We start from the raw sequence: 19619 nt of genomic DNA on the forward strand, positions 1-19619 counted from the left end.
TGGATAGACATCTGAATGGAGTAGAGTCTGGCTGGCTGGTGGGTATCTGAAAAGCCTCTTTTATGAAGACGGACTAGGGGAAATCAAACTTTAGTACTCATTTGACCTAACCCATAGTGACAGAATCTGAAGAACTGTGCAACAATACCACTCACATTTGATTCAATGAGAAACATTAATTCAACCTACAATGCTACAATTTTTCCTTAAATTGACATAACTTTAAGCATAATTCTTTGATAACCTGTGTAACTGCATTGTACTTTACATTTAATTTTGGTCATATTTCATGATAAACGCTTTACATATTACATCACCACTTCAGTTAAGATCCCAGGTTTATTGAGTTAAGATACTCAAACTAACTAAAATGTGCATTGCCCCCTAAATAAATGGCTTTGCTCCACTGTTTTGTTTTCTTTTGGATCATTAAACGCCACACGGCCAGCAGTCACAGTTATGCACAAAGTTATGTAGGCAGGAATTAAATGCACAGAGTCAAATGTCTTCCAAACAAGCAAAACACTGAACAACACAGAAAAAGTTTTCAAATGCTGTCCTAGTTTTAAAAGCCTCCATGGCACAACTCTGAAACAAATAAATGCACTTTCAATCTATGACACTAATTCTGCCTCACATCTTTAGCCAGAAAATGACATTTCATTTTAGGAATGTCTCAAAATCCACAAGAAAAACAAAGCAGAAAACAATCCGATTCTTCCCACTGTTGATTCACCTGTAAGCTGCCAAGTCTGGGTCTTTAGGGACCTTGTCACTGGTGATGTGGAAAGGTCACAAATACCTGACCCTAAATATCTTTAAGAGTACAGACAGTGGAGACCCTCTTCTGCTAAACTGGAGAAGCCAACACTGGCCTAATGGGGTTAATGTTTTTAATGCAAGATTTAAAATGAATAGTAGGGAAAAGGCACCTTTATCAACACGGCACTTAAAAATCATTGACTTTTTCAAATCAGCACCAGCTGACACAGGAAATATTACTTTTTGAATTTGACAAATTAACAAGTTACTTCATACCAAAAAGTAAATGTACTGCAAGACTTTTATGGAAGCATTATTGACATAGAGGCCTCAGGAATGTTTTTATTAAAAGCACACAGCATGGAAACACGGCAACAAAATATATAAAGCTTTCTTTTGCCCAGTATTGCCTTCAGGCCGTATCCATCGTAATTTCACTTCCCATGACATTGTACTTAAAATATTAACAATACAAGATTCATATTGGGATATCCACCTAAATGGTTAACCCTTCTCCTGCTTGAATATTTTTTTCAACAGTTAACTCCAGGTGCATGTCCAAGCGTGCAGAGCATTTCTGAAACATTCATTTTTCATTGCTTCAAGGACATTGAACCTGTGTGTTGCATGCATCATTTTAAACTTTTTCACTGCATAAAGATATTCATAAACCTCTAATTACAACTTCTGCAGTAACAACAAACTTCAAAACAAATCTACTCATTTGAGATATTAACAATAAACCACCGTGCCTGACCATCAATCACACTTTTGTATTTCATTCACCATAACACAGAATTAATTCAGAAGTCACTGCAATTAATACAAAACAACAATATAATCAATAATAAACATTTTATAAAAATATGTACTTTGACAGTTTGGTTACAATCAATAACTGTATTAATTCACTTAATTTGAGCACCATTTGACATCAAACCTGTGTTTTCTGTACTTCAGATTTTCACACAAGTCATCATTACATGGTACCCAGACAGAAGCAGCCCCCTACGCGGATTTAAAATTTTTTCACACATATTTTATATATATATATATATATATATATATATATATATATATATATATATATATATATATATATATACATACATACACACACACATATACATAGGTGAAAGTGAGTGTTTTCTATATGGTAGTCTTAGAGGAGGTTTCTGTCTGTGTGACTGGAGAATCCCTGAATAAAACACAAAAGAAAACCTTTCCAGTTGGAGCACATGGGTGTAATTAATTATTCTTCATTATTACTATGAAACACATAACAAAAAATGCACTTAAAGATTATATTATTGCACTTAAAGATTATATATATGCACACACAAATAAATTATAAATAAAGTACGAACATACACACATCTAAAGACCTACATAAAGCAGCAAAACAACTATATGATTTACTGTTTAACAGTGCCCAACCAGATTTATCAAAAGAAGCTTGATCTAAAACTTTGATAAAAACAAAAAAAAAAAAATTGCCATCTTTAGATGACAATGCATTCATAACATCCAAAGTTTTTATATCTATTTACCTATCACACAAGCCTGCTTTGCAATTTTATACAACCACTAATGTGTTGTGAATAATGGACAGTGTTAAAAACTTTGAAAACATGTATATTGTAACTATCTGATAAATAACTGAGAATTTGTTTAATTCTGAATGTAAATAATAAAAAGCCCCAAAATAAAAAAGCCCCTTTGAGTTCACACATGGAGTTAATGTAAACTTTCGGAGGACACACTTGGCAATGCTCCCATCTACTGGAAAGCCAGGGTACTACATGATGTAATATTGGTAATTGAAACTGGATGAAAGGTTTTAAATATCCATGACAAATAAAAGTTAAGTATTTGTTGTAGTCTACTTTGGACAACAAAAAACAATCAAATTCATAATTATTCCAGCAAGACATGTCAGTTATCTGCAAAAATGTATGAGGGAAGAAAAAAAAAAACTGATTTGCTAGCTTTTCTCACACATATTTCATTTTGCGTGCAAGCTTCCAAGTGGAGAGAACTTCCAGTTGTTTTTTGTTATCTTCAGGGATTAAGCCTAACCTCAGCAGCCAGTAACAGTAGCATCCAGACCAGAACGCTTAGTAATATGAAGCTTGGTGATTTCTTCAGCACAGGTTGGATGGATACCCACGGTGGACATGAGATGGGAATAGGTAGCCCCACACCTACAACAGACAGACAAAATTGATGGATTCTTAACAAAAATAAATATAACCTTAGACTCTAAGGACCTCAAGTCAAATTAAAAATTCTAAACTGACACAGCCTTATTTGTTTGCATTGTTTCCTAAGATGTCTTACTACTGGGCATACTATTAAGGATGCAATTGAAAATATAGATTAATGACACCAAGTTCATTTTGTTGATGTAATTCATAATATAAAGAAAAGCTTAGTTAATACACAGAAAAGCAAATAAACTGTCAAAATAAAAAATGATTTTGTATTAATTTGGTACTCTTACTGTATTCCAAGTGAAAATCCCTGAGTTACTTCTCCAGCATTGGGTCCATTGAAGTGCAGCCCAAGTATTTTCTGTTCACTATTCCGAAAACACACAACCTGTAGGAAAAGCAGACCGAGTTCATTATCATCCCACATAAGCCAGCACAGTTCACCTCACAGACAAAGCCACTGACCTTGATATAACACTGGCTGGAATCTCTTTCGGAGACCGTGAACTCCAGAGGCTTGTAAAAGGCATGAAATACCTGGTTACAAAAAGAATTTTGATTAATACAAATCTGTACTTAAGACCCATTATAATTTGTTAATGTACAGATAAACACAATAAATGTAACTTAGATGCTCCATTTAATGCAATAATATAGGTTGGTTTACAAGCAACTATGCAACCCAAAACCACAACAAAAGAGCTTAACCATCTTGCAGGAATTTTATCCTTTTACTGTAAATATACATGTGAAATTAAGATATTGAATGGGAAAAGCAAATCCTGTATAAAACCTGACAACGGCTGCTAGACTGCAATACCAAAGATTGTCTACCCAAAATGCCACAGACAGGAAAGGAAGGATGAATGTCAAAGACTGAAGAATCAAGTGGTCCATATACAGTACCTGTAAACTGTACAACATGAAACATTATACTGTTGCACCAACTTCATGTGAAATATAGTTTATCTCATGAATACAAGGTTTTCACCTCAATGTAAAAGTTTATACTTAATGTATAAATGTAGCAGGAGGCTTAAAAAATAATAAAAAGAAAAAAGTTAAAAAATGTGACTTAATTTTCAAATGAAAACAAATGCTGCATCTGTGCACTAGTTCGCTTAACATTATAATATTCATCGTCATTACTTGATTATTAGATTACCATGTTGGTGCAGTGGTTGCTTTTGGGCTTAAATCCCAGACTATGTACTCTATGAATTTTGCACCTTCTCCTAAGTTTCTACCAGGGACTTCTTCAGATAGTTCAGTACACTGCCATATTCTAAAGACATGCCCTATTAGGCTGACTGTCAACTTCAACCTGACCCAGTGTGCCAGCTAGATTGTGCTCTGATGTACATCTAAAACTTTGTTCAAATAGCTTTACAGGTATTATTGTTTCTTTAGGAAATCTAAAAGATGAAGGTTTATGAGAGTTGCATCAAGTTTCCTGCTTCAAAACCAGCAGTTAATGGCTTAAAAAAATTTGAATATTAAATAAATTTTCCAAAAAACATTAAATTATCAATCAGAGAAAAATATCCAAGAGTTTGAGATTAATAACTTTTTTATATTATCCATGGTCACCTCGAGTTCAGTTTTCTGTACCTTTTCCCCCTCCAGTCAATTGAAAATCACTTCTGCTGATTTTTCAAAGCCATACCAAGGTTTGAGCTGGTCCTGTATATTGCACATATCTCTTCATCAGATGCTGTTTCACCCCATGTAAAATTCTCTTTCCCCTTATAATCCTTTGCTTGTTGTCACACGCAACACAGTTCGATCAAACCTCATACTGAAATTCCAGTCAGGAACATGAGTCACAATGCTTTTTAAAATTGTTTTTGGTTTTCTCTGCACAGGTGTTGCAAAGCTCTGGCAGAAACCACTGAGCTAAGCAGAGAAAAAGAGTGTGTGCCTAGAACATGACAACAAATGATTTATATCAAAGACCAGATTAAGGCAGGAACATCAGATTTCTATAGACCATCCCCCACCCAGAAACAACATCATATGAGTGCCAACCAGTTAGCGAGTATTTGGCAAATTTCCTTCTACAGTTGAGGGCAAGGAACATCATGGCTTCAGCATAAGCCACACAGTGGGCTAAAGAAAAGAGCACTATATATTGATCCTCCAAGCACACGCTTTAAACTCATTTTACTGGAAGTCTCCTTATATATACTCAGGCCTAAAGTTCTTAATCTCTTTTAACCTAAAAGCTGCAAGTTGTTATGCGTTATTGCTTAATGGAAGGTGACAAGGATTAATGAGAATCCTTAAAGTCGCCTCTGAACACAAATGAGAGCTCTTTCAATTGTATCCTTGTGCTTAGCCGTCTTACCTCAATGTTTTCCTCGCCGTGGCGCCTGACGGCTTCCTCTTCAGAAAGACCAATACAGCCATATTCAAGGGGTGTAAATACTGTCGTAGGAACCTGCAGATGTATATAACTCTGTTAAGTCTCGGATATATCTAAAATCTAAGAGCTAAATGAACAGACATAGATTACTTTTGTAAACTAGATGATTGGCTTCTCAGTAGCTTCCTATGATAATGAGATATTCTGACAAAAGGAGAAAACAGGCCTTTAGTACCCTTTCAAAGAATGCCAGGAACAGAAAAGAACTATTAAAAGAATGCAGCTCTGAAGGGATCTTACAATGAGAGGGGACAGACGCTTACTTTCACAGGAAAGACGATCCAAGTCAAATGTTTACTGCATCAAATCCTTCTACATCTGTAACACTGTAAAAAGACATGTAAAATCCCTGTGGCCACGACTAGAATTCGGCAACTCCAAATTAAAACATTAAACTAATATAGAAGACTGACTGAAAAGAGCTCAATGGCTTAAAAAATGATATATTCTATAATATACATATACACACACACACACATATATATATATACTACATATATCATTATACACACATGAACGTCACACACCTCATGGTAGACCTTCGAGTGGCACACCTGATGAAGGCTATACATTCAAAACATTGGGTCCATCACCTTCTTTCCTATTCAGTATGGAAATAATTTTAACGTTTTTCCTATTTTATATGATATCTAACACAGTGTCCTGTAAGTGCCAGAAATTATTCCACTCAGCTGGGCCCTTGAGCAAGGCCCTTAACCTGTAATTGCCCTGTCATGACGTTAGCCTGCATCCAGCACTGCAAGCAGGCCGTCCAACTTGTAGGTAAAACTTGGGGGGGTTAGTGGCAGGATTGGCACTCCAACCACTATAAAAAAAACCTCACACTGTTCTACTCAATTCAAACTAGTGTGTTGCTGAGGTGTGGCCCATTGTATGGCCATGCTTGGGTCCTACTCTGGGACCTGAGGTGGTTCGTGATGAGGTGGGTGCGGCAATGTGCTGTATTAGTGCAAGCTCCCAATCTCTCTCTCTAATACAAAGTCTCTATTAAAGGCAAAAAGCTGGAATAATCAGATTGCAAGTAGTCAAATAAAATAATCCTGAATCTGAGAATGATCCATCGATAAGGCAATATCAAAAGGTTTTGATGTTGACCTATTAAGGGAAACAGCATGACTTTTCATTTTAATCCCTGTGAACATCAATATATTTGTCACAATATTCCCATTTTGCCTTTCTTGAGCAACCAGTCTTTGGCAACTTACTTGACATCCTCATCAATGGCATGGCAGTACTTTAGACTGGAGAACTGGCAAGAGTTACACAGTACCAGGATAAGAGGGGGATGATAGGCAGGTTGCCTGGATGCTTTTCCATGACTGACTGCCTCAAATGCAAATTAGGTTAATAACGAAAATTTATGACTTATGAGCCATGTAATCGCTATGGATTGCACCCTCAACATCTTAAAAAACCTATACACAGGATCTTACAGGGACTGGTTGGGCCCTGTACTTGAATTACTTCTGATGTTGCAGAATCACCAGATTTTCATTGTTTTGATTGTCATTTAGGCCCTGAGTTACAGCGATGGATCCAGGCTTCACCATCAGTGATGAGAGGCTTCTTAAATTTCTCCCAGTGTGAATTCATCAGTGCATGATTCTCCTTAAAATATCAGATAAAATAATTTTCCCTTTCAGGAGTCAGCACTTTGGGTACACAATGTTTTCATGCGTCTGAAGAATAGATTCAACTGACCCATGGTCCCTAAAGTGTCAGTACCTCATGTACCATCACTCTTTGAATCTCACTTCTGATTGACTCCATAGAGGCTTTATTTCCTGCTGTTAATGCTGAAGGGGCAGCACAGTGGCACAGTGGTAGCGCTGCTGCCTCGCAGTTAGGAGACCCGGGTTCGGAGTTTGCATGTTCTCCCCGTGTCTGTGTGGGTTTTCTCTGGGTGCTCCGGTTTCCTCCCACAGTCCAGTGTGTGCTTGTGTGTGTGTGTGTGTGTGTGTGTGCGTCCTGCTATGGGCTGGCATCCTGTCCGGGGTTTGTTTCCTGCCTTGCGCCCTGTGTTGGCTGGGATTGGCTCCAGCAGACCCCCCGTGACCCTGTAGTTAGGATATAGCGGGTTGGATAATGGATGGATGTTAATGCTGAAGGCTGGCCAGACCTTGGGTCATTTTCAAGATGTCCTGCCACAACAGCCTATTTGTTGACTGTGACCTGCAGTACAAAGGGAAAGGGGACAAGACTTGGCACAAATTAGACAAGAAAGAATGCTCAGATTATATTACTCTCTAGCATTAGAATTCCAATGATAGCGTGATGCTTGATTTTGTTGTTTTCAGCATACATGCCTTCTTCGTTCTGAAACATGAAACATACAGATCAGGTCAGGGAGCATGCACTGGTAAATCGCATTGCCATATCCACCACACAAGGAAACAGCTCTGGATCCCGGTTGGCAACCCCCAAGACAGACATGTAGACCAGTCCCACCCTCTGGAAATGACCATCTGTCTCTTCTGTGACCCATATCACCCTCGGTGAATCAGGCCACATGGCCATAGTGCCGTAGCTGACGCTCCCTCACAATGCAGGTAATGTGCCTCATTCGGGACTCCGTGAACAAACTCTCATTCGACACAAAGTCAAACCAGCGGTACCCAAGGATTCTCTAAAGAGACAGAGTAGCAAAGGAGTCTAGTCTTCATCTCAGTTCACTACATAGAGTCCATGTCTCACAGTCATATAGCAAAACAATAAGCACCAGGACTCTAAAGACTTGGACATTCATTCTTTTGCACAGATATCGGGAACACCACACACCCCTTTCCAGCGACCTCATGAACTCCCCCCACCACTTCCAATCTGTCTATTGACTTCATAAGGAAGAGTCACCAGAGACATGAATGCTGCTGCTGAAATAAGTAAATCCTCTCAACAAAGCGGACATTCCCTCCGCAGACAGGAACAATGCTGATGGCTGTACCCAAGAGGTCATTAAAGGCCTGGATCTTTTATCCAGGACACCTGCAAGCCCAGACACTCAGACTCCTTGCTCAGTCTCTCAAGAGCCCTGATCAGAGATTCCATCGACTCCACCAAGATCACAGCATCATCAGCGAAGTCAAGATCAGTGACTCTTTCTTCACCAACAGATGCCTCACAGCCACTGGATACCATGACCCTGCCCAACACCTAGTCCATGCAAGCACTGAACAAGGAAGGAGGAAGAACAAACCTCTGATGAACCCCAGAATCAACTGGGAAAAACACAGAGGTTCTGCCTCCACTTTGCACAGCACTCACAGTACCAGTGTACAGACCGGCAATGACATCCAGCAATTTTAGAGGGATCCATGAAGTCTCAGGATATTACGAAAATAGATAAAATTTTGCAAAGAAACTCTGCCAATATTCACGTTTGCACTCGATGAGAACCCTCAGTGCTAGGATGTGGTAGATGGTAGACTTCCTAAGTGTAAAGCCAGAAAGCTCCGGTCGCGGGTAGGTAAGTAAGTAAGTAAGTGATCATGGATCCTATTGAGGATGACCCTAGCAAGGACCTTTCTCGGCACCGAGAGCAGTGTTATCCCCATGTATTTGCCACAATCCAGGCGATCAGCCTTCCCTTTCCAGGCAGGGATGACAATCCCCATTTTCCAGTCAGTTGGGACGATGCCCATCTCCTAAATGGAAGCAAAGATTGCTTGCAATGCTAGGAGGACAGCCTTACCACAAGCCTGGAAAAGTTCACCCAGAATACCACAGATCCTGCATCCTTTCCTACCCTCGACTGGGTCATCAGCTGTGCAATCTCTCTGAGATTGTGATGTTAAAAGCTAATTGGAGGATCAGCCTCAAGAACCGTAGACCAACAGATGTCCAATGTCCTAGCCAGAGGATCAGCTTTAAAAAGCAGCTTCATCCGTAAGAACCATTCCATCACCTGCCCTGACTGCGACTCTCCAAGAATCAGATTCAGATGTGCGCAATGGTTTGATTTCTTTGTAGCAGGACGCGGATCACTAGACCATAGATGGTGTCTCACTTGCTCACAGATTCCTCTAACAAACTCCTCCTTATCTTCCCTCACAGCCCTTGCAGCATTCTTCTCAGTTCCCGGTACAGACCAGAGCTGCCATCAAGCATTACATTGTGACTCCTTCTCGATAATATCCAGGTTGCCCTGAAAGATGAAACACCTTCTTCTCGTGTACACTATAAACCAAAAACACTAGAAGGATGTAATTCACATTATTTTAGTAAACTGAAGATAAAATGTGGCCTTTCAGGTTCAAGCTCAAACCATTTATATCAACACTCATACATGACATACCAGTCAGTTCGCTAAGGTGTTCAAAGCAAGTGTCATCAAATGAAGGAGTAAATATGCAACTCATAAGTTCAGACTGGTCAAGCTGCATCGAGTTTCAGAGCCTTTTAAATTGTGAACATGCAAATGTGTCTCCATTTAAAACCTGACAGTGGGAAAGTTATAGTTGCTGACAATCTGAGCATTCAGGCAAAACAAACCATATGTTTGGAAAACATTTTCAGAATCATTGCAACATCAAACACATTATGCATTAGGCAAATCACAAAAATCTCATTAATTTAATCCATATTTAACATAGGAACCAACAATCACGGAAATCAAACAGTGAAAGAAATAACTTGTGTGAAAGATAAATTGTGTGTTATGCCAGAGATGTATAAAGCATTATTTCCACAAAATTTTGCTTGTGTGTTAGTATTCTTTATTGATAAAGGTCACATACTATCTACTAAGCCTTTCTAAATATTAAAATTTGATCTGAGGCTTAAACAACAATACTTTGATTTCTGACAAAGACAATCTACATGACAATTGCCAAATAAGTGTGCTTGAATTTGGTAAATTATAAGTACTTGTTCAGGAAGGTTTTGTGTTCTTCTGTTTTCATATATAGTCAAAGTGGAACACTCAAAACACATTGATCCTGTTTGGAACAAACAGCTTAGTATAAAAAACAACTTATCTTTTCCAATTTTATTGAAATCAATGTCCCTAGTTTGTATCAATTAATATTACTGCTTTACTACATAATTTTTTTCTTTCTTATTAACATTCTCCTTATTAACATTGCCATTACAAAAGTAATGAGAAGTAGAGAAAAGAAAGTTCTTTATTTTTGATATTTTTCAAGAGATACATTTATTATTACACAAACTGCATATCAGTTAATTGCCCGCATTATGAATTGTTGCGGTTAATACTAAAAATGTTCTACTTGGCACAAGCACTCTTTTGTTATTGGTATAGTATAAAGATCTTTGATTTCCCTGGTTTTTAGGCTTTTTTAGACAAGGGTTTCCTATATAGTTGAACCTTGCAATTCAAAAGGAACATTTTAATTTCATGTTTTCTTTCCTCCCAAGAAAGCACAGAATTGCAGTCTCCCTTTTCCTCCTCCACTTTCCACACAGCATATCTTCAATAGTGAGAAGCAAGGACAGACTTAAAGCATTTTATCCATGCCTTTATGAATTGAATAGTGCAAATCAAAAACATTAAAATGTGTTTCAGATTCACTGTTCTTTTATCCTGCTAGTTTGACTTTTAGTCAAACTGTTTAGTTCATCCTATTTTCGATATATAGAGACAATGAGAGTTATTCATCATGCAGGATATTCCTCAAAGGATTATAAATCAACTGAAAATTATTTATACATTTAGTTTTGAGAATAAAGTGAACATTAGACAAATTAATCTACTTACATTGTCATAATTCATTAATTCAGTAGAACTGTTGAATAATCTTCTTGCTAGAAGTTTCCCAGCTTTAATAGCTGAAGGGGTCAGTTCAGGTCGCCCCTGCAAATGACAGAATTCTCAAATGATTAATTTATTGAAATTACAAATTGTGTCAACTTTGCATCTCATATATTAAAGAGGGTTTTATTCTATATCTCCATAAAAAAGAGTAGGCACAAACTAGCAGATTTTATAGTCATAAAAAAGACACAATTCATTTCTGTTCTCTATTCTGAGTAGCTCTTTAGTAATTGCCAGATCTATGTGATGTAAATAGAAAAATGATCTTGTTAATACCATTACGGCAGGAATTTTCTTACAAAGAAGCCACAAAAAATCCAAAAATGACACAGTAAGTGTTTTTTTCTTTGGTACTTGTCCATAAGTTATGGCAAACAGTGTTATTAACTAGGACCTATTACATGGGACAGCAAGCCACAAGGCTGACTTCTTCACTGACTCAGGGTGCAAAACTGATTGAGTCAAGTAACCTGCTTGTGTAAAGACATACACGCATGGAAATAACTGTACTACATACTTGTTACTCGCAGCACCAACAACAAAGTAAATGCATAGACTCACGTTCAACCATTTCCAAAGTCAACCCATGACTGATGTTATATTCATACTTTGACTAAAGTTATGCTCTAACCTACTGCCAAGTATTGCACTCAGTACTTTAGAATGGGATGGTGCTTTGATTCTGGCTCACATATATTCCCTCTTTGAGAAATTTCTTCTTTGATGGGTGCACTGTATTTTTGTTTGCCACCACATTCACACCTTGATTTTGGAATTACAGTTTTAATGACTCTACCAACAAAATTACCCTTTTAAACATTAAGCTTCTTTAACTCTCAGGAGCATAATGCCTGCATTTTTAATATGTTCTGGGGTGTACTAACTACTATTGCACTAACTGCTTTGCACTTTTTGCCAGTACAGTTGGAAATTGTTAATTTCTATAATTTCATATGATATTTAGAATGCGGCAAACATATACATTACAGAAACTCCTTTGACTCACACTTTCTTTAGGTACAAATGTATAAAAGACTTCAAGGAAGACTCTCTTCCTTTCTGATTTCCCCCCCTTGAGTCTTTTGCATTTCATTCCTATCAGAATGCTGCTTGGCTACTCAGTCCTTTAAGATCTAAATACAGCTGGCAAGATTTCAAGCAAGATAGAGCTTTTTAAGCCTCAGGTAATTTTCTTGGTTTTGAGAAACTGTCATTTCTGGAAGTGCAGAGCATGACAGCAAGTGATGAGTGGGACGCTGCTGGATTTTGTTCAGGTGAATGCATAGTCTGAGATTTTAAAACACACTTGTTAGCACCTCAAAGGCTTTCCGCCTGTACAGAAGTCTTTTAGGACAAAGCATCAAATATACATGTGTGATTCATATGAGCTGATGATTCACCAAACATCCAGAATTCCAGGAGTCACCAAAAAAAAAAAAGGAAGAGGCGTTTTCTTTTAAATAGCTTGGAATGAAATGTCAAACACAGAAAAAAACAGAATTCCTTTATTCACTAAACAGTACTAAATGTAAACCAGGAAAGAAGATTGAAGGAAGACTGAGCATAAAATGTAACACTAATAACTATACTGTGAAAAACAACTTTAATAAATAAATTAATTTCATTTACTGATATGTATTTTTTTCATTCTTTTTCTATACTTTATTCCAGATAAGCAAGCTTATTCAAGTTTGTAAAAAGCACTACTACATTTTAATTCCACTTAAAAATACATATTTAAAGCTGTAAAATTTTACACGCAAACATAACTGATTACTTAAAAACATCAATACCATTTCTTGATGTTAGCAATGCGTTGTAGATTTCAATCATAGCTCCAGTCTCAGGATGTTTTGTAACTCTTCTTGCCAACCCCAAGTTTGACTATTTTAGATTTAAATCTTAAGGCCAGACCTTCAGAACTACTTACTGTTGAGTAACAGTCATTCAAATGTATACATATTTTTAAAAGTGCCCACTGCTATTGTATTCAACCACAGATGTTACTCAAATAGGAATTTATCAACCTCACTATAAATTACAACGACAGATAGATAGATAGATAGATAGATACTTTATTAATCCCAATGGGAAATTCACAATAATCTCTGACTATGGCAGGCAACATTATACAGTATAGTTCCTAAATATGTGCTAATGCAGCAATGTCAGACTCATGTGCAGGTGTACACTTTATGAATGCTTGCAATTTTCATCTTGATAGAACATCTCTACTCATTCAGTGTGATCTGAATGTGGATTTTTGAAGTAAGAAACAAATTAGATTGACTGTAAGATTTCATTTGAAGCACTGAGACAGGTCAATGAATTAAACTAAAGTAACCTGCCCAAGCTGTAGAAATACTTTACTTTTAAAATTTCTTTTCGAAGCCTTCTGATTGGCTGGAATTATGAACATACCTAGAATACCACAGTATAGTTAAAAAAATAAATAAATAAATAAATAATTCTAATAGTCACTAAGACAATAGCATTGACTGGGAAAAGGGATAGCAAAAGTGACATTCTAATTAAAATCATTAAAATTAAATGACTGTAAGAGAACTGTTCTCTCAAGTGACTCTCAGCCTTCGGGAGGGTATATCTGTAGTCTTTATATAAATGCTATACAAATGTACTTGTCTGTTTTCACTAGTATACCAATGATTAGTTGTGGTATTTACAGAATCTTCCTCCAGATGCATACACAGTTCTTAACTGGCCTATGTAAGAGTGTGATTTCAGCATTTGCACTGCTTCAGGCTTGTACCTGTTCACAGAAATAAACCTAGTTCTTCTGTACTGAAAAAATGTTGAATGGGCAATTTGAGTTTGATAGTTTACTTCTCTGAGCCACATAATAACTTAAGTGCAATAGAAATATTTGTTTGTGTGTGTTTGTTAATACACCATCTTTTGTGGTGAACATTAATATACTGCATTTCCAAAAACATTACACCATATTAAGAGGCATGTATTTTAGCACGCACAGTCAAACTTTCCCAGTATGAAAAAAGTGACATTTAATCATGGCACTTCATGGTCTGAGAGGACTAGGAGTATCTAATATTCCAGACTTAAAACTCAACTGTTAAACGTCTCACTGTTTACTCAGATACTCACTTCTGCAACATCACCAATTGCATATATGTGAGGAACTGAAGTAGCATCATTGGCTGCCACAATAACTTTCCCCGTTTTATCGTTGACCTCCACTCCAATTTTTTCCAGGTTTAGAGCTTTGGTTTCAGGTGCCCTACCTAAAGAAGGAAAAAATCATGAAGTAATGCACAGACATGTACAAATCTGACACTTAAGAAACAATATTCCTATTTTGTAAACACTTTAGTGTTAGAGATGGTCAAGCACTACAGAGTACTTATAGCCAAGCATTTGTTATTCTAGAAGAACAAAGGTGATTATGTTCATGGCTGAGATCCAGACCATATTGTACAATGCATCTAGGAAGCAAAATTAAATTAAAATTGAGGTTTGGTGGTCATGAAACAAGTTAAGTACTGTCTACTCATTAAAACATTATAAATATCTGCTGCTAGAAGGCTTTTCTGAGAGGACTCAGCAATTATGGTGAGAAGAATTGACATGGAGAAGTTACGCTGTAGGCAAAGTCCTTTGCTTATATGAACTGCTGTGTCAAACTTGGGGTAAAACTGGCACTATAGTATTTAGGTAATAAACTGAATTTCAACCAATTTATCTAGGTACTGACAAAGCAGTAAAACAAATTAAAAATGTGAAATTAATCTATGGGCATGACAAGTTAATTGTTATTCTTTTAAAAATGTGTTGGTTTCCCCATCCACTGTTATCCTGAAAACACTGCACATTTGCTCCTGGCTGATAGCCACCATTGAGTTTGTATTTCTTGCAGATAACTTTAATTTTGCTAAAATCCTTTGACCCTGAAACAGGGTTGTGAATTATACATTACACAAGCAAAAATTTTTGTTCTGTTTTAAGTACACATAGTCCCAAGGAGTCCAACAACAAAACAAAGACTCTTTTCAACACTGGTCTAATTATCAGTAAACATTTATATGAATCATTCGACTGTACATCTGCCATCTGCCCGCTGGGTCATGTCTGAATGCTTCACATGAGCAGATCTGTGTATAAATGTTCGTCTGCCCCTACCATGCTTCCTGTGGGAGAACTGACTGAAGCTGTCGACATGGAGGACATTTGACTCCCCCTGTCTCGGAAAGAGATGCTAACCTTGCTTGCTTATTTTTATCTTACACCTAACCAATTACACTGAAAGCACCATGCCAAGCATTTCCTGCATCCTGCTTCACTTTTGAACCAAGGTCATTTTTATGATGCTACAGAAACAAAAAAATAATTGGTTTTTCAGTTTGGATCTGAACATTGAGACACAATAAAATGTCAAGAACACTGAGATCAGTTAGCATGAAACCTAGGATTACACAAACTAACTGATTTGCATTAAAATACTGCCACCTTGTAGTCACTCTATGTATGCTTTTAATGAGGAACAGGAGTATTTCTCAAAGCTTATAACAGACACCAGAAAATTGTTAGCACACTGAGAAAGGCTCAGCTAGACAATGAAACAAGGCCTTTATATATTGTTGTGATTCTGCCCTATTAAAGGTTTAAAAAAGATGGATGGAAGGAAATTATCTTTCCACTTTCAGGTGGCCAGTATTATGTTTGACTCCAGTACGTAATTCACTTTTCACTTTACATCAGACAAGAGTTTACTGCCTTTAGCTTAGTTGTAGGTGCCTTCCTTTTCCATAGCTTTTTACCTGACCTGTACAGACTTTAATCTAAGTCGAAGTCAAAGTTTTAGCTGTCACTTGCTAGCTTAATTTGTAATTATGACAAAGTGGCATCTAGGTCTTGCTGTAAAAATATTTACTGTATTAGATTTAATGGAGCTTTATAAAGCAGTTTGTAATGTACAATCACAGATTCGTATTCTACATATTGAACTTTTCTATGGCCAAATGAAGGAAGTGACTTGGTGGTTAACATTTCTGCCTCAAAGCTTCAAAGTCCTAGGTTTGAATCCTGGCCTTGGCAATACCTGTGTGTTTTTTATGTCCTCCTCCATGTCTGTGTATACTTTCTGCTTATACTGGAAGTTTTCTCCCACATATAAATGATTTGCGTTAGATTAACTGGAGACTCTAAACTATGGCTTTATGACTAAGTGTGGGTACGTATATGAATGTGGCCTGAGATGGACTGGTGCCCCAGCCAGGTGTGCTTCCTGCCTCATACCCAGCACCACCAGGAGAGGCAAAATGCTTCTCATGATCCTAAACTGGAATACAAAATGGATGGAAGAAATGGATTACTTGGAGATAGGATGCCAAGAATTTCACTGTGCTATGGTATCACCACATACCAAAGAAATATAATTACATATTAATTGCAGGATACAAACTAACAGACCTACTGCCTCATTATTAAAACACTGAACTCCAAGAAAAAGACTGGTTGGTGTTATTTCTTATAAAATCAAGCATGCTCAACAGCCATTTGAAATCCCAGTCAGGGACTAATGTCTCTATGACAGATCACGTCTTGGCCAATTGCTTCCTTATAACAATAGGCTAAATCAAGAGATGGACACTCGGTGTACTGTGATGAGAGAGATGACCTACCACCTGACAACAAAGGCTCAACATGATGTGCTCAGGCTTCTAAATGGCATGATAACAGAAAAGCTCAGCACAATCAGCCTTTACATTCAATATGTAATAAACTCCAAATAATGAGTAGAAAACAAATGACAATAAAATTATTAGAGAAATTATGTAATCTTATATATAAACGTAAGGGCTCCGCCTCCGAGGATACACAAGTGACGCAAACAAATCCTCCTAGGAGACAGATGCCCAGAGTAGTTCCTTTCAATTACCTGACATCTTTGTATTTCAATAGTTTCTAGGATCCCATGCTTTTTACAGCATGGGTTTACACAGCTAGTTTACATTATAATAAATTACTGACAATTTATAAATGAGTAGAAAACAATATTATGTAATTTATAGTATAATAAATTACAGAAAAGTTATAAATAATAACTACCGTAATAATGAAGGAAACACTATGGCACTTGATATGGCAGACATGAGTATCCATGTAAAAATGGAAAAATAGATAAACACTGTCAAAAACTGAAGACAAGATTTAAGAGAATAAAAATAATACAACTGTGTTTATAAACACTACATATGAAATGTGTTTTTTGAACAACAGTGTCTTTGTATAGGAGGTGGATTATGGGGAAGAAGTGAGAATATCAGTAAACCGTAAATACAAATTAATTTAGTCTTTTTTTTATGGTTTTCAATATTTCTTTGAAATAAGAGAACACCACCATAAAGACAAAATCAAATAATCCAGTTTTACTGGATCACTCTATATTATATATTTCTCATAAAAGCTCAAGTATTTTCCTAGAATCATTTTTACATTATTAATTAGCAGAAGTGCTCCTGCTAGATGCCAGGTACACAACAAATTCCACAACTGCTCGGCTTGTTTCATAATCACCTTCAAAATCCTACTTCTCATTTTGAGTTGAGAAAAGCCAACTAAATTTCTAACCCTTTATCAGGCTGCTTGACAGCCAAGACTTTATTCCTGCAAGATGCCTGGGCCATTTTTATGTTCCCATCACCTAATATCACTCAAGAGACAATCTAAAAATGACATTTTCACTCTTAATCTGTGACATACTCATTTTGGAGTTAAAGGAATAATCTACCATAAAATACTTGTATCTGTTACTTACCCCATATTGTTCGGAGTGATTACTCAGAAAAAATGTTTAATCTCTTGTTTTCATGGAATAACGGGGATCATATATTCCTGATAAAATGGGCCTCAAGGGTGAGTCAGGTTGAACAGCAGCCAAAAAAAAAACTTAAAAATTAAATTACTCAAGTTGCATTATTCAAACATCAGACATCCAGTCATTTGCTCACAACGCCACAAAACCATATACTTTAGCTAAACAAACAGCTCAGGAAATGCTCTTGTGCACAAGAGTTGACACTTGCTCAGATAGAATCTGGCTTTTGAAGACCCGCCATTGCCTTCATTTATTGGTCACAAGTCCTGCCCAGTAACAGCTCATTCAATGGCTGCCATGGAACTACACGTGATATCAAAATTGCAGAGTGTGCTCAAAGAAAGAGGTACCATTCAGGATTTCAAATCAAAGTAAAGTATGTGGAAAGTATGCTATATACTTGCAGATATGGGGTGTTTCAATAAGCAGAAGGTCAATTCAACAGTGGACTTTCACAAACCACTAATGAAAAAATCAGAAACATCATTTTGTAGACTTAACAAGGAACTCATGAGGAGAAAGGCCAGCACCTTCAATTCAGAAGCACAGTCCTATGTGAATGGGATTCTTTCCTGCATGAAAGCATTTGCCAAAAGTGGTATAACAATATTTTAGGCAAAATACATGTGGTTGGGACCTTGTACACATACGAGTAGAAACCTGACATTATGCAAAATAAGAAATTTGATATTTCTTTCATAGGTGTTTTAATATTTACTGTTGTTCATGCTAGGTTTCCATTAAAGCACACTGTTTCACAAATTGTGATTTCCTTTCTCCACGAAAACATCAGATTAAACATTTTTCTTGGCCATTATTACAAACAACATTGTATATCTAACAGAGAAAATTAATAATTTGTGGAAGTAGTATTCCTAAATGCAATCCTAATTAAAATCAGTATTGTCCTTTTTATGCAATCATCTTTTGGTATTACTGTACTGCCTGCCAATCATTTACTAATACTGCATAAATGTATTAGTACACATCATCAGTATGCGAACTATAATATAGTAAATGGTTTTGAACTGCACTTTCAGAGGTCTTTTAAATAAAATAAAAAAAACTGGCTCACAGTGAGCTCTAAAGAATGACAAAGATTTTAGCTACAACATGCAGACTAAAGTGCATCTGACACACATTTAAACAATGTGAAGTGACTGAAAACGCCGCTATATTTAAACCCCAGCTGTGGTGAAAGAAGAGAAGACACTAAACTTTAATGAGCAACAGTTTCACTTTCAGCTGGTAGTTTAGTGTAATTAAAGACTTAATTAAAACTTTAAATAGTTCTAAAAATACTTTTAGAAAGGCAGACCTCCTGTATTCAGCAATTAAACAAGAATATTTTTTTCTGTGACTCAGTCCGTCACCATCGTCTGGTAAACCAGCAAATGTACAAATAAACCATTCTTGCTAATGACTACAGATTAACAGAATAATAATAATAATAATAATAATAATAATAATAGAAGTCTGTGAAAGTTAGTAACTTGGTGAAACAAGAAGTTGTGAAACTCACAATTTTTTTTTTTTAAAGAAAGCTGTCCTATTTATTTTTTAAAGTTAAAGAGA

The 19619-nt window shown here is 36.6% G+C and overlaps 1 protein-coding gene across 3 annotated transcripts in view; it reads right to left on the minus strand.

The window, feature by feature from the left end:
• Positions 1 to 1600: 1600 nt before the first annotated feature.
• Positions 1601 to 19619, minus strand: part of txnrd2.2 (thioredoxin reductase 2, tandem duplicate 2) — a 53054-nt gene continuing 35035 nt past the window's right edge. Inside the window, exons 12-17 of one of the 3 annotated variants that reach the window (XM_028825239.2) lie at positions 14315 to 14451; positions 11135 to 11230; positions 5323 to 5415; positions 3441 to 3512; positions 3266 to 3363; positions 1601 to 2966 (exon numbers count right to left, since the gene is read on the minus strand). In XM_028825239.2, the coding sequence (XP_028681072.2) occupies positions 2843 to 2966; positions 3266 to 3363; positions 3441 to 3512; positions 5323 to 5415; positions 11135 to 11230; positions 14315 to 14451 (620 nt within the window). In that variant the 3' untranslated portion in view covers positions 1601 to 2842. Of the gene's footprint in view, positions 2967 to 3265; positions 3364 to 3440; positions 3513 to 5322; positions 5416 to 5663; positions 5727 to 7515; positions 7594 to 11134; positions 11231 to 14314; positions 14452 to 19619 lie in introns of those variants that run through there. The other 2 variants (XM_051921056.1, XM_051921057.1) reach the window with 2 other exon arrangements.

Source organism: Erpetoichthys calabaricus, chromosome 18 (assembly GCF_900747795.2).
Source record: "Erpetoichthys calabaricus chromosome 18, fErpCal1.3, whole genome shotgun sequence".
NCBI lineage: Eukaryota > Metazoa > Chordata > Cladistia > Polypteriformes > Polypteridae > Erpetoichthys > Erpetoichthys calabaricus.